A 14,598-nucleotide genomic window follows, 5' to 3' on the forward strand; every position below is an offset into this window, starting at 1 on the left:
GATTGTTTCCAAGCTGACTCACACCACTAATGTCAGGGAGCCGTGTCACACGGCGCTGGGCTCTGCAAGCTGTTGCTTGCGCGGTCGCCTCTGCCGCCGCCGCTCCCCCGCGGGTGCACCAGGGTCCGCTCTTGGGGCGGGGGCGGGCGCCCCGGCCCCGCCCCTCCCTCCCTCCCCCACGGACCGCAATGATTTAGAAGTTCAGGAATCCCACGTGACGTCACCGGGGGGGTGATGTAATGCACTCTAAATAGAATGTATTGTAATCTTTGCTCAGTCCAACGTGGTCCCTTCACCCGGGCTCCGCTCTTGCCTTCTCCACACTTGTTTGGTAAGTTCCTAAAAATACGGCTCGGCCACATCTGGGGATTTTGCATTTAGACACTTTTGTTGCACTTGCCGCGGGAGCCATCTCGGGAGCGTACTTGTTTGCAGGGGTTGGTTCTCGGCAGCAGCCGCGAGGTTACTTGGTCCAGTGGGCAGGTCGCAGGGCAAGGAGTAGGGAAGATGCAATGCATTTTTTTTGGAGGGTGATCTGTGTTTGTAAACACTTTGGCGGACCAGAGGGAAGTCCGGCCTCAAATGCTGGTGGACTGTGGAATCGGCTGTGTCCTGAGGCTATCCCAGAGACCCCACGCCGTGTCCGTCCCGGAGCGCGTCTTGGTGGCCGCCGCGCCGTGCGACTGGAGGGATGCTAACGTGGAACGAGCGCCGTGTCCGCCCCGGCGTGCGTGCGTGTGTGGGAGCGCGCGTGCGTTTCCCTGACACGGGGAACAGTTATGAATCGGGGGTGTGTGTTTGCCTCCAGAGACCTGGCAAGGTGCGGAACCCTCCAGAAGTGCGGTCAAGCGGCGGCAGCGGCGGCGGCAGCGGAGACGGCGAGCCAGGAACCTCCCCCCGCGTCCCCAACTTCCCGGTGATGCGGCGGAACCCCCGGAGAAAGTTTGCAAACTTCCAGCGGGCGCGGCGAGGACGCCGGGTCACCTAGGGGCCTGACGGGCGGGCGGGCGCACGGGGGGCTAGCTCCCCCCCACCCCGGGTGCCAAGCCTGCTGCTGCCACCTCTTCCGCAGAGCTGCCCACCGCAGGTGGTGGGCGCGCGCGCCGGGGGAGGGGACATCGTCCTTGGAGGGCACTTGGCTTTCACTCCAGGCGCGGAAGGCTCGAGCGTGGCGAGGCTCTCCTCGCCTTCACTCCTCCAGCCGCCTCTTGCCTCTGTCCGGTTCTCGCTGGCATCATTACCTCTTCCCCGCCGCTGCCCCAAATGACAGCTCCCGCTTTTGCCGCGGCGGCGCGGTGGCAGTTCTCAGGACCCGGCGGCAGAGTCTTCCTCTCCAGCAGATTCTCCATGGAATCGCTTAAAACTTTTCAAGACGTTCTTAGAGGGGCAAGACGCACAAAGGAACCAAGGAGATGTTTTCTTCCGGCGGCTGCATCCCGCTTTTCCTTTGCCATAGATTTATTTCGAGGAGGTAGTGGGGAGGTATCTGGTAGATTAAGCCTCTGATCTAGTCCACCCCAACTTTCCCTGAACGAGTGCAGCCTCCACTTGAGGCTTGTTCAAGGCCAGGAACTGAAGTGGGCTGCTTGTAGATTTCGTTGTCAGAGTCCGCTGAGTGTTTGATTTTTATTTTTCCCTCCCTCTCTGACATGTGTCAAGGAATAAAGGCTGAATACAGGTCCATTACGTCATTCCGCAGGCCAGTAAGTGTTTGATTAACAGCTTCAGATACTCAAGGGTTGGGGGCTTAGAAGTGCTGACAAAGCAACAATGCTTTCCGCCCCCAGCCCCCAACGTACTAGTACAATCGCCGGTTCCCTGGGCATCTTTATTGCCCTCTCCACCCGGACCCCTCCTTCTCCATCCCTTCTCCCGCCCACACTGTTATCACTCTGGCCCTGCCTCCGCCTTTTACTGCTTTCCCTGGGGAGATCACAGTCCCCGGAGTGAGGATAAGAGCTTCTGGTGGCTGAGGGGAGCGCGGTGCCTGCTCAGCGCACACACAATCTGCCCTTTTCTATTATTTAAGAAAGGCACCAGCAAGCTCGCTTCTCCAGGGCAAAAATGCTCAACTGTGATAGAAAAGGCATCTCAGGAAATGTTTAGAGACATTATGATAATACTGTGTCCCTGTGGTGACTTAGGAAAGCAACACACTCGCTGCAAGCAAAGTACTTAATTTTACATAGCGCCTTCCTCAGACCGGTTATCCGAGGAGGGATGATTGAGGATGCTGACTAAACCAAATTTAGCCAGAGGCTCAAGACTAAACGTTTCATTTCCAAAGTGAGGGAATGTGAGTCGTCGAACCCAAAGTACCATACGATAAATTGGTGCGTGTGTTTTAACCTTAAGTTTCTATATTTAAAGAGGAAGTTAAAACTAAGTCATTGAATTGAGTCAGAATCCACGTATCTGGCAGTTGAAATAAAAATACTCTGTGTGACATGTTTAAGGGATAAAAGTAAAAAGAACTCGGGGATGGGGGCGCTGCAGTGTGCAGCAGAAATCAAACAAGAGATTTCCTAACAGGCTTTTGGATGGGGGTGGTGGGTGCAGAAGATTTGAGTGCTCTCTGATTTGGAGTTGGTGAAAGCTAAATAAAGGAAAATTTATATTCTGAGTATGTGGGAATTTCTTGAAGAACACATGTTTTGTTATAATCAGATCTACTTTCTTCAGCGTGAAAGCCATGCTGTAGAGTAGGCATTTGTGAAACTCCTGTCTGGGGTCTAATTGACATCCTTCCCCAAGTTTGTGGCAGTATTTATTATTTATTCACATCTAGAGATGAAATAGTATAACCTCCACACAATACATGTGCATCTAAAATGTTAAACTTCTTGTTTGTGATGCATACATAGACCTAAAGGGGAAAATGGCCCGGGTCACCAGCACTGGAGAGTGTGATTAATGATCAGTGATTTAGTGATCAGTGATTAGTGGTTTTATTCAAACTGTTACCTCTGACCAGAAGCACACATCAGAGGATTAACAGGCTCTTTAGATAAATGCTCATTAGTGGAAGGGGAAAAGCAAAGATAATAGGCATGCACCCAGGGACAACTTTCGAAGAAAATCATTCCCCGTCTTCAGAATAATAAGCTCTATTAACAGAAAGCCCTTTTAATTTAAAACTTGCTTTTATCTTGTAAATCAAAGTTAGATGTAAAAGTTTGTAGTGCCATTATAACCTAAATTTTCCCATATCCACTAGATGTGGATTATCTCAGTAGCGATATTTTTTTTATTTAAATAAACAATTGGACCTTTAGAGCAGCTGAACTCTGACAAGTCCTTAAGTCCCAGGGTTTGAAGGTGTCCCCCCTTCTGGAATGGAGAGTGCAGCTTGCTAACTAGATGGCGCAGTGTTATTTGGTGTTCTGTGCTGTGTCGTGCAGGAGTCTAAAGGAGCAAGTAGCTGCTTGCGAGGTGTTCTTCAGTACTTACAACAAAGTTGATTCTGTGTAAGGTTGGAGGCTAGACAGTTCTACAAGTTTTTAGTCACATTTTCCATGTCAGTTAAATCTGGGGAGTTCAAGGCTACTGGAAAAATTAGTCTCATTACTAAAAGAAATTTAGAGCCCGAAGGAGAGGAGGTACGGGAGTCCAGGAGGTACCTCTGGGCTGCAGAAGTGATTGTAAAATACCAGACCTGTTCTTTTTTTTTTTTTTCTTACTGAGAGCTAGTTTCACAGTCTTGAGGTCTGAACTATTGAGGCAATACTCAAAGCTTTATTTTCTTCCTAATCTTGCTGGGGAAAAAGAAGTTACTAGAAAGAAAGGAAGAAAAAATTTGATTTGGTGTCTGCAGGAAGCAACACGTTGCTGATTTTATTCTACAGATAATGGTAAGGTGATGTTTATTACACTTATTAAGCAGAAAGGGAACTTTGTAGTTGGTTCCAGGAGAACGATCTTGTAGTTTCATAGGTGAGATTCACAAATGGAATTCTTACTTTACCCTGACTTTTAATGTTGCTTTTGTAGTTTCCCGGGACTTGATAGCATTTTGTTGGAAGGTTTTGTGTGTGCTTGTGTGTGTGTGTGTGTGTGAATAAGACCATTCTTTCCTGGGTAAAATAATGTTCATGAGCATGGGAAGTGCAGTGGGGAAGCTACAAAGCATGTGAAATAATATGCCAGGTAAGAATTCTCTTTTCCACAAGCTTTCCTGAGATTTTTATTTTTCAACTTTACTCAGACTAAACTTGTTTACTCAGTTGATATCTTCCAGCCAACTGGTTTTGAATGTAAATTGCTGATATCCATAAACTGCTTGTCAATCAGAAGTCAGTTGTGACCTTATATAGTTTATATATGAGCAGAGAGCTAATTAGAACATTCCCACAAAAAAGTGGAAACAGTGCCTTTATTTTTATATCTTTGTGATGTCGAAGCTTTTGTTTGAATAAGGGGCTAAGTGAATAGTAGTTTGTTAGAGAGATTTTCCCTGTATAGCTTTTCAATTACAGTAAGTTGAAGATTTTTGTTACGATTATTTGTCGTTATTATTTCTCACACCTGTGGATTCAAAACCAATCAGTTGTAGACTTTCCGTGGCTGTTCATACTAATGTCAGGTTCCTGCTCTCCTGATTTCTTACTATAATTTGCTGTTTAGCAATGATGCACCACAATCCTATAGTGTTTCCTTAGCATTTCTTTGCTTCTGATTAAGCTGAAAATTATTTTGTGGGGGCGGGGGTGTGATGTTCACTGGATCACCAAGATGTGAATTTTGTGTCACATTTTGTAGTTGGTTTTCTTCTGGTTATGTTGTTAAAGTTGGTGATTTGAGTGGACTTATTATTTTAGTCATCTTTTTTTCCTTCTCCCTCACTTCAAAGCAGTGCTGTTAGCCACAAAATTAATGTGATCATGGCTGGTGTTTCCCATCTATATGCCTCTTTTGCTTCTTCCAAATTGGATTTCTACAGCAATTTAAGATCTTTTTTTAGAGGCAGCTTTCTTGGATGAAGATGGAACAATGATCTCAGTCAATTCATTATCTTGTCCAGTTTGACCACCAGCTGTATTATGGGAATCAACCAATGCTTTTATAAATTAGTGTTTAAAAATTTAAATCTAGGACTCTTTCTCTGAATCCTATTTTAGAAAATTATACAGTTGAGATAAAGTAATAAACTGGGTTGGGGGGGGGAAACCGGCTCCAAATATTTAAATGTGAGAAAGAAGCACTTTTTAGATATGCTAAACAGACTTAAAGAACCTTTTTGTGTTGCTATTTGTAAACTAAATAAGCTACTTTATGGCATTGCTTTAAATAGAAACTCTGACACTTTAAAAATGACATCATGTTTAATGTTTTCACTAAAGAGTTCTTACATTTTGTAATTAGGGAAAAAAATGGGCAATTAGTGCTTTTTGAGGATCCATTAGTATTTCATTGTTGGAAATCACAGATCATGGATATAATGTAAGAAAAGAGAAGAGAGAGAGAAGGCTTTTACAAGTGTCCAGGTAATCCTGGTAGTACTGCTGCAGAAACAAAAGTAAAATTTTTTTCAAGCTCTTACTGAGACGCTGGTACCTTCAAAATAAAACCTTAAAAGTTTAGGGTAAATTCCTGAAAGTATAAGATGTTACAGTGACATTTCCATATTTCTTTCCTCTAAGCTCACTCTGTTGCCCATTTATCTTTTCCGAGAAATAGATCAGAATCAACTTAACACTTTAAAAGTACATATTTTAGCTGCTTCCTTCTACTTCCTCAAGGTTCATATTTGTAATCTGTACCCTAAGATTAACAAGGATTGAAAACTACCAGGTTGGCATTTGGCTTGAACTAATCTTAGTAAGAGTTCCTCTTGGCTTAGAGGTTCTGATGTGAAGTAGGCTTGTGTGATAGCATTAAGCAGAGCTGGCACTGGAGTGAGTCTTCTTATTGATAGACCAACCTTGTCACTTTGCAGACGAGAACCTTGGGCCTGGTGGCTCTCCTGGCTCATCTAAGGCCGAGAGCTGGAGAGTGCCAAACGGAGCCTAGAAGCTGGGTCCCTGCCTCCAGGTTGGGTGGTCTTTCCATGTGTCAGGCCGTAAATGCCCTTGTCCTGAAGGAAGCATAACCATGGCTTTGGATGCTTTGCTCTTTTCAAGCCTTTTGATCACTAACCTTGCAATGACAAATTTTTATCAGATCTTTTGAATGAATGCCCTGACCATATAAACTATAGTTTCTTTTTTCTTTTTTTAATAAATTTATTTTTATTTACTTATTTTTGGCTGCGTTGGGTCTTTGTTGTTGCGCGCAGGCTTTCTCTAGTTGCGGCGAGCAGGGGCTACTCTTCGTTGCGGTGCGTGGGCTTCTCATTGCCGTGGCTTCTCTTGTTGCAGAGGACGGGATTTGGCGCGAGGGCTTCAGTAGTTGTGGCACTGAGCTCTAGAGCGCAGGCCCAGTAGCTGTGGCGCACGGGCTTAGCTGCTCCGCGGCATGTGGGATCTTCCCGGACCAGGGCTTGAACCCGTGTCGCCTTCATTGGCAGGCGGATTCTTAACCACTGTGCCACCAGGGAAGCCCAAACTATAGTTTCTATTCTGGTTATTTTTATATATCTGCAATGTTGATTTTTCTAATATTGGCCTCCTTAGTTGAAGGCCGCTTTTCTTCTTTACCAATATGATTAGATATGCCCTGTAAAACTACACCATTCAGATTTCATTTGAGACTAAAAGCCAGGCAAAACAAAAAATGGTCTATAGGACTGTCTCAGAATAAGGCAGTAACTTCCTTTACTTCCTGTCTTTTCTTTTTCATCTCTGAGGAAGGGATCCAAAAAATTCTTAAAGTTAAAATAAATAATCTTTCTTTTTGTTGAATAGAGTAACAAGTGCTGTTTTCACTCTGGCAGATGCGCTTTTGCCTAGGATCCGTCTGTAATATATTATCTTTCCAGGCTGGTGTATATGAGAGTGTTTAGAGGTGAATAAGGAATGAGTTGAGTCTGGAAGTATGCTGTTCGAGGTTTGACTGGCAAAACTTGACTAATCATGACTAATAGAATTCATGCATGCAACATAGGGGGCTCCAGAGCACCAAACATTTGATTTAAGATGATGTTTAGGTTTTGCTGTATTTAGGATGGAGCACAAGAATATCTCAACAGAAATCTTGAATGCATCTACTGTATGTGTTGTTTGGCCTGACCCACAGTTTTCCTTTCCAGCTCTTTGCATGAACACTTTAATATCAGAATTTAGGTCTCTTTTATTCTTTGATTACACTGAGGAGCCCCTGTGTTGCATGATTTCTCAAATATAACACATTTCAGCCAGTTTTATGCAGTTCTCTCTCTGCTGGCTTCCCAAGGGGGGAAAACCACACGAAACAAAAAACATCTTTGTTTTTGTTTGAATTAGCTGATTATTAGAAGAAATACATTTTATCTCCGTTTGCCACATCTGGTGGGACCATTTTACTTTGTCAAAACAAGATTTTCTTCTTTAAGTCAACTATAATGCTGTTTGGCTTCTGAATGACCAGGTACTAATCCATGCACCAGAGGTAGAAGGCTTTGAGGATAAAGACCACTTCTAGCAGGGTACCTAGGTATGATGAGGTGTGCCATTATGAAGAGCTGATTTGCCTCACTGCAATGACGGTATTGTCCAGAAAAACATTGCCTCTGGAAGGAAAGAAATATTATAGGCTCAGACTTCTAAATTTTGAGCAGGGGCTGATGCTGTGCTGAAGATGACCCTCAGAATGTTGAGGGTCTCCATGGTGATTTATTAAACTGCAGCAGGATAAAATATTCACAGGCTAGAACTTGACCATCTACATCTTAAAAACCTTAATAGTCCTCTTCACTTATTCTCTGTATTTTCCTTATGCTAATGTTTTTCTAGATTTATTTTTTTATTTTAATTTTTTTATTTTTAAAATTTTTGCGGTACGCAGGCCTCTCTCTGTTGTGACCTCTCCCATTGAGGAGCACAGGCTCCAGACACACAGGCTCAGCGGCCATGGCTCACGGGCCCAGCCGCTCCGCGGCATGTGGGAGCTTCCAGGACCGGGGCACGAACCCGTGTCCCCTGCATCGGCAGGTGGACTCTCAACCACTGCACCACTAGGGAAGCCCTAGATTTATTTTTTAACATCCATTCTAGTTACTGTGCTTTCATGAGTAACCCTGCAATAACAAATCGCAAGTGTGTGCACAGCAGAGAGGGGATATTTTTCCATAAGCAAAATAGATTTCAATATCAAACCTTAGAAGAAACAATTAGCAAGACAAAAGAAAGAAAGGTTTGAAATCCGATTGGTGGCATGCCAGGCTCTGCAATTCCTAGCTCTGCAACAGTGTGGTTTAAGGCAACAGGAAAAGCCTGAGTGGCCAGAAGAGGGTATCCCCAAAGTGCTGCCTCGAACTCATTATGCCTCAGTTTCTTCATTTGTGATAAAGGAGTGTTGGTCTTGACCATCACTCTCCAACAGTGGGAGCCACAAATGCAAGCTGCATATGTAATTTTAAATGTTCCAGTAGCCACATTAAAAATTGCTTAAAAAATCAAACAGGTGATGTTAATTTTAATAATTTTATTTAACCTAATATATCTGAAATATTATCATTTCAACATATAATCAATATAAAAATGTTGATGAGATACTTTATGATTTGGAGCAGGGGGGTACTAAGTCTTTGAAGTCTGGTGTGTGTTTATAATTACCCCACATTTCAATTCAGACTAGTCAAGCTTCAAGTGCTCAATAGCCACATGTACCAGTGACTATGGTGTCAGGCAATGTAAATCTATAGGCTGTATCAATGGTTCTAATCCAGGCAGCCCAATAGAACCACCTGTGGAGTTTATAAAAAAAAATACTAATACCTTCCCTGTCCTGTCCATTTTGACTTTCTTGGTTTGGGGTGGGGGCCTGGGCCTCTGTATTTTTTAAAAGCTCCAGAAATGCTTCTAAAGTTTAGCCAGGGTTGAGAATTGCGATTCTAACTGATCACTAAGGAATCTTCTGCTCTAATATTCCATGATTCTATTTAAGGAAAGGGATTGCAGTAAAGCATTCAGAGTTCAAAGGGCAGCAAGCGGTTATTATTAGTGTGCTGCACTCCACAAAACATGTTTAAGAAAATGTAATTAATACAAATTAAAACGTGAAAATTAAATATTTTAGAAGATAGTTCTTTGTACCACAGATGAGCTCGGTTTTGTGTAAGTTTCAGATATGGATTGTTTGCTTCCTGAGAAATCTTAATTTAGGGTTTGGTTTGCATGCAGACTCTTAGAAACCCTCCGTTTTGGAAAAGGTCAAGATCACCAGCTAGCTTACTTCTTTGCCCCAGATACTACTTGCCTTTAGCTGGTTTTGGAGGGATGCTTTTACTCTGTTTGAGACATCTGGATCCCCTTGTGTTTCTTCCCTCTAAGCTTTTTAAAAGCTTCGTGTCAGACCAAACTTGCTGTCTGCTCATGTCAAGATGTTAGTTGTAACCCCCCCAGACTTAAAGTGTTCCTTCTATTTATCATCCTTTAAATACTAGAGAATCAATATTTCTCAGTACACACCAGAATGTTTTCCTTCAATAAGTTTTTGAACGATATACCAGCTTGCGCATTCAGTAAATGACGCGAAGAACCGCAAAATAAAAAATAATAATTTCCAAACTCCTCACCCATCTTCTTTTGAAGTCAACAAACAGCATTGTTTGTGGAGGAGAGGAGAGACCTCAGGGACGGTCCCTTGTGACTTCATGCTGCCGAGAGCCTCTGCATTCCCACATTCGTGAGTCATTTCACCCTGAACCTCTCTCCTTATCCCCTGCATAGCAGTCTGGTTCCAAGTACATGTCTCTCTAACCATGTGCTTTTTAAACGTGACTTTAAACCTGTTTTAGGTACAAAGCTACACGTTCCTCTACGTTTTGTGGTAGTAATATTTGTGTTTTCTGTAATGCCATTCATCGGGAGAATTTTAACCTCCATTCATTAACACACAGCTTTTTTTTTTTAATAAGTGTTTTTTTAAAATTCAATTAATTAATTAATTAATTTATTTTTGGCTGGGTTGGGTCTTCGTTTCTGTGCGAGGGCTTTCTCTAGTTGCGGCAAGCGGGGGGCCACTCTTCATCGCCGTGCGCGGGCCTCACATTGTCGCGTCCTGACTTGTTGCGGAGCACAGACTCCAGACGCGCAGGCTCAGTAGTTGTGGCTCATGGGCCTGGTTGTTCCGCGGGCATGTGGGATCTTCCCGGATCAGGGCTCGAACCATGTCCCCTGCATTGGCAGGCAGATTCTCAACCACTGCACCACCAGGGAAGCCCAACACACAGGGTTTTTTTTTGTTTTTTTCTGTACGCGGGCCTCTCACTGTTGTGGCCTCTCCCTTTGCGGAGCACAGGCCCCGGACGTGCAGGCTCAGCGGCCATGGCTCACGGGCCCAGCCGCTCCACGGCATGTGGGATCTTCCCAGACCGGGGCACGAACCTGTGTCCCCTGCATCGGCAGGCGGACTCTCAACCACTGCGCCACCAGGGAAGCCCCATACAGCTTTAATTCCCATTTTATAGATGGAGAAACTGAGAGACTGACACTGTGTTCGTTAATTAGAAGGGTGGTCAGTGTGAGCTAAAAGCTCGTGTTTATTAGTGCCTAATAAAGCTCGTGTTTGGACTTTATTAGTGCCTAATAAAGCTCGTGTTTATTAGTGCCTAAATATAAGCACTGCTCTGGATGGCTTCCAGGTGGGGAGTTCCCAATTGTGTATACTATTGCATTTGTCTTTGAATTTATAAATAATGTTCTTTCTGATACTTTTCCATGCATTGTTTTTACATCAATGATTTCTCAGCTAACTCTTACTTCCCAGCTTCATTGTACATGTACAGACCTGGACTGATTAACAAATACATTAACAAATACATATGGGTATATCAACCTCTTAACATGGGATCTGTTCTAAAAGTTGCTGGAGACATCTGTTACAAACCTGTGTTTTTGGTGGTATCTAGGGAAACTTTCTTCAGGCTAGTTTGTGATTGACTGTTAGAGGACTTTGTGGAGAGACTATGAGATTAAAGATGTAAACTGTTAAACTCTTTTGGGTATTGAAAGCGTTTTAGGTATTCATTTATTGAGCAAAACAGACTTTAGCCCTGGCTCTTGAATTGTCTTTAATAAAACATTTTAACTCTTGTTTTACCAGTGTCCTGTCTTCATACTTGACCTGGAGCCATGTGCTTTGGAGTATTTGGTTTTTGTTTTCTCCTAATAATGACTAGGGTTGGACTTAGTCATTTGCAGTCTCTGTCTACACCTCTGTATTTTCAGTGGATGAGATACAAGCTGGGATTAATAGTGTGATCTGTGACCAGTGCCAGGGAGGGGCCACTTTGGGTCCCTTTCTAAGCATTGTACTAACGTTAAAGTAATTTTAATGTCCACACATATATATGGTTACGGTGGTTAAACTTGTATATAAACAAAAACCTTAGCCAGTGAAGACCAGGATGTTACTGGCATATATACTTGTAAATGTGATTATCATCTTTTTTAGGATGCCCATGGATAAATTGTTCCTCCTTTTGAGCAATTGATTTAGATACACATATTGGTGATTAAAAGACATTGCTAGATTAAAAAAATTGAAGCCATCTTTTAAGACACTCTTCTTTTCTAATAAGGCCTGTCTAAGCTCACATTGTTTACAATTTCATCTTCCAGCTTTGTGAAGCCAGATGACTAACAACCACCATTCTAGTGCTGTGTTGGTGGATGTCATCAAAGATGATGGTGCGCAGTGTTTTGGCACCATGAAGCGGCGTGTAATTTGAAATTGTACTTTTTGCTCAATACACATGCTAATCTTCAAACCATTCAAAACATTAAAAAACAAAACAAAACAGTGATCTCTTCCCATTGGATGGAGGTAGTTCTGGCCTAGAAGCACAGGTATTTCTTTCATGTGCCTCAGAAGCACTCAGGAAAATCAGGGAAGAAAAAAATTACACATAATTGCTTGATGTGCCCTTTTGGGAGGGACATTCTTAAGACAGGCAGGTTAACCCTTTAACTCAAGATTCATTTTTACCCTTTCCAGGAAATATGCTTTTTTTTTTTTTTTAAATTCCTGAAGCAAAAAAAACCTGTAGTATCTTTAAAAGGAAGGCTGTAAATGGATGCTTAATCTTTACTTAACATTTAGCAGATATTTTAGGAGGTATATTTAGGAACTCTTATATTCCTTTACATAGTTCTTGTTATTTAATGTTTGTTTAAAAAATAGAGGGTTCTGGAGATTGGTTGCCCAACAGTGTGAATACACTGAACACTACTGAACTGTGTACTTGAAAATTGTTAACACAGTAAATTTTGCTATGTGTATTTTACCATGATTTAAACAAAATGGAGGGATTAAGTTTGCTTGTACCCATTCCCAGGATAGAGAAATAGAAGGCATAGACCACTTGTTCAGAGTTAGGTATAGCAGCTTTAGTGTCTTAATGGGAGGAACAAAAATCTAACGAGGACTTTTGTACTTCAGGCCAATGCAGAGAGGTGACAGATGTGTGATGTGATTCTGACATATTGGAAAATCCAGGGAGGACAATAATTAGGTACACGGCTCAGATTGTCTCTTTTCTGGAGACTGACTCAGATCTGGATGCATCCTGTATATAGAAAGCTGTATCATTTAGTTTGAAAATCACACACCATTTGGCATTATTTAAATATCTCTTTGTATTGACTTGATTGCCTTTCTCAGTGCAAGGATATGTTCAATTAAGAGCAATGAAAAAACAGAGCCTTTGGTTTCTGTAAGGGAATATAAACCCACACCTCTCTTCCCCTTCCCCCCTTTCCTTCCTTCCTGCCTTTATCAGCTATTTACTGAGCATCTGTTATGTGCCAGGTACTAGGGATACATAATCAAAACCCAACACGGTCCCTCTCCTCCCAGATCTTACTGGTAGGAGAGACACTAAATAGGTCCTTGCAACAGAATGTTGTGGGAGGGTGAGGGGATGCAGGTCTGGAGGCAGAAAGCCCAGTGAGGGTGCTAGTGTGGTTGTCCAGACAAGAGGTGATAGTGGCTTGGGCTGGGATGGTGCCAGATTCAAAAGCCATTTAAGAAATAGGATCAATATGACTGGAGAATTGATTAACTATTCGATAAGGGAAGGGAGAGGGGTTTATTCATTCTAAGGGAAGAGGGAGCCAGGCAGGAGAAGCCTGACCCAGTAATGAAGTCTGGATTGTCCTTTGTGGTGGTAGAGGAGGGGAGGGTTTCTGGCCCAGTGCCCCATGGGCTTGTGTCAGAGTCCTTGGAAGAGAACAAAAAATAACTGTGAACAAAAACTCAAAGAGCCACTATAACTAAAAGCTGTAGTGCAGGTGTTGGGTTGCAAGGCAGTGCAGCTTTGGCGTTTTGTGTCAGAGAGAGGGGCCTCACCCCTCAAGACAGCCACAGCTCTGGCACTCAGCGGGGGGTCCAGTGCATGGCCAGGTATATTAGGTTGCTAGGCCTGCTGTAACAAAGTACCGTAAACTGGGTGGCTTAAACGATAGAAATTTATTCTCTCACAGTTCAGGAGGCTAGAAGTCCAAAATCAAGATGTCAGCAGGATTGGTTCCTTCGGAGGGCTGTGTGGGAAAATTGTTCCAAGTCTCTCTCTTCGGCTTGTAGATGGCTGTCTTCGTGTCCAAATTTCCCCTTTTTATGAAGATGCCTATCATATTAGAGTAGGGCCCACCCTGAAGACCTCACTTTACTTTGACTACCTCTGTAAAGACTTTATCTCCTATTAAAGTCACATTCTAGGGTACTGGAGATTTGGGGGACACAATTCAGCCTGTAAGAGTAAGTATGCCCATCAAGAAGGTAGCACCCAGGGCAAGTAGTACTGGGACCCTAAGGGAGCTGGCAGATTGGGAGTTGTGAGAATTATAACCAGACATTTTTTTCGCACATGTTTAAAATAGACTTCTGGTGGACCCCCAGAAAAACTTAGAACAAGTCTTCAGAGATGGGGGTCAATACATTACCAGAAATGGACAAAGCCAACAAAACAAGTCCATACTTTAAAATAGATGTATATATATTACACTGATGAATGAATTTGCTGATGTGGCCATTGTCCTTGGTTTGGCCTTGAATTTGTCTTCAGAGTTTGTGAAATAGCAATGCCAAAAGGGCAGCACCAACTTTTAACCTTGAGAACAAAGAATGAAATACAACTGTAGTTTGTCACCCTGCCAGGCTTAACAACCGTTGTTTTGATGTGTTAATATTTACTGACAAGGACAAAAGCCACCAGTTCCCATAAGCAACAGACACATCAAGTTGAACATAGGTGTTTCAATGCAGGAAGAGAAGTAATTCTGCTTTTCTAATTGTTGATGGGCAATTTATGCCTGTGCGCTATCTCTGTTTTACACAAAGCACAGGAGACAAAATTTCGTGTTTTAAAAACATATCATCCTAGGGGCTTCCCTGGTGGCGCAGTGGTTGAGAGTCCGCCTGCCGATGCAGGGGACGCGGGTTCGTGCCCCGGTCTGGGAGGATCCCACGTGCCGCGGAGCGGCTGGGCCCGTGAGCCATGGCTGCTGGGCCTGCGCGTCC

General features: G+C 43.2%; 1 protein-coding gene across 1 annotated transcript in view; it reads left to right on the plus strand.

The window, feature by feature from the left end:
- Positions 1 to 3,446: 3,446 nt before the first annotated feature.
- The window catches only part of CREB5 (cAMP responsive element binding protein 5), a 405,433-nt gene continuing 394,281 nt past the window's right edge, over positions 3,447 to 14,598 (plus strand). The window contains exon 1 of the mRNA XM_007466089.1: positions 3,447 to 3,851. Within this exon, the coding sequence (XP_007466151.1) occupies positions 3,849 to 3,851 (3 nt within the window). The 5' untranslated portion in view covers positions 3,447 to 3,848. The remainder of the gene's footprint in view (positions 3,852 to 14,598) is intronic.

Source organism: Lipotes vexillifer, unplaced genomic scaffold (assembly GCF_000442215.2).
Source record: "Lipotes vexillifer unplaced genomic scaffold, Lipotes_vexillifer_v1.1 scaffold150, whole genome shotgun sequence".
Lineage (NCBI taxonomy): Eukaryota > Metazoa > Chordata > Mammalia > Artiodactyla > Lipotidae > Lipotes > Lipotes vexillifer.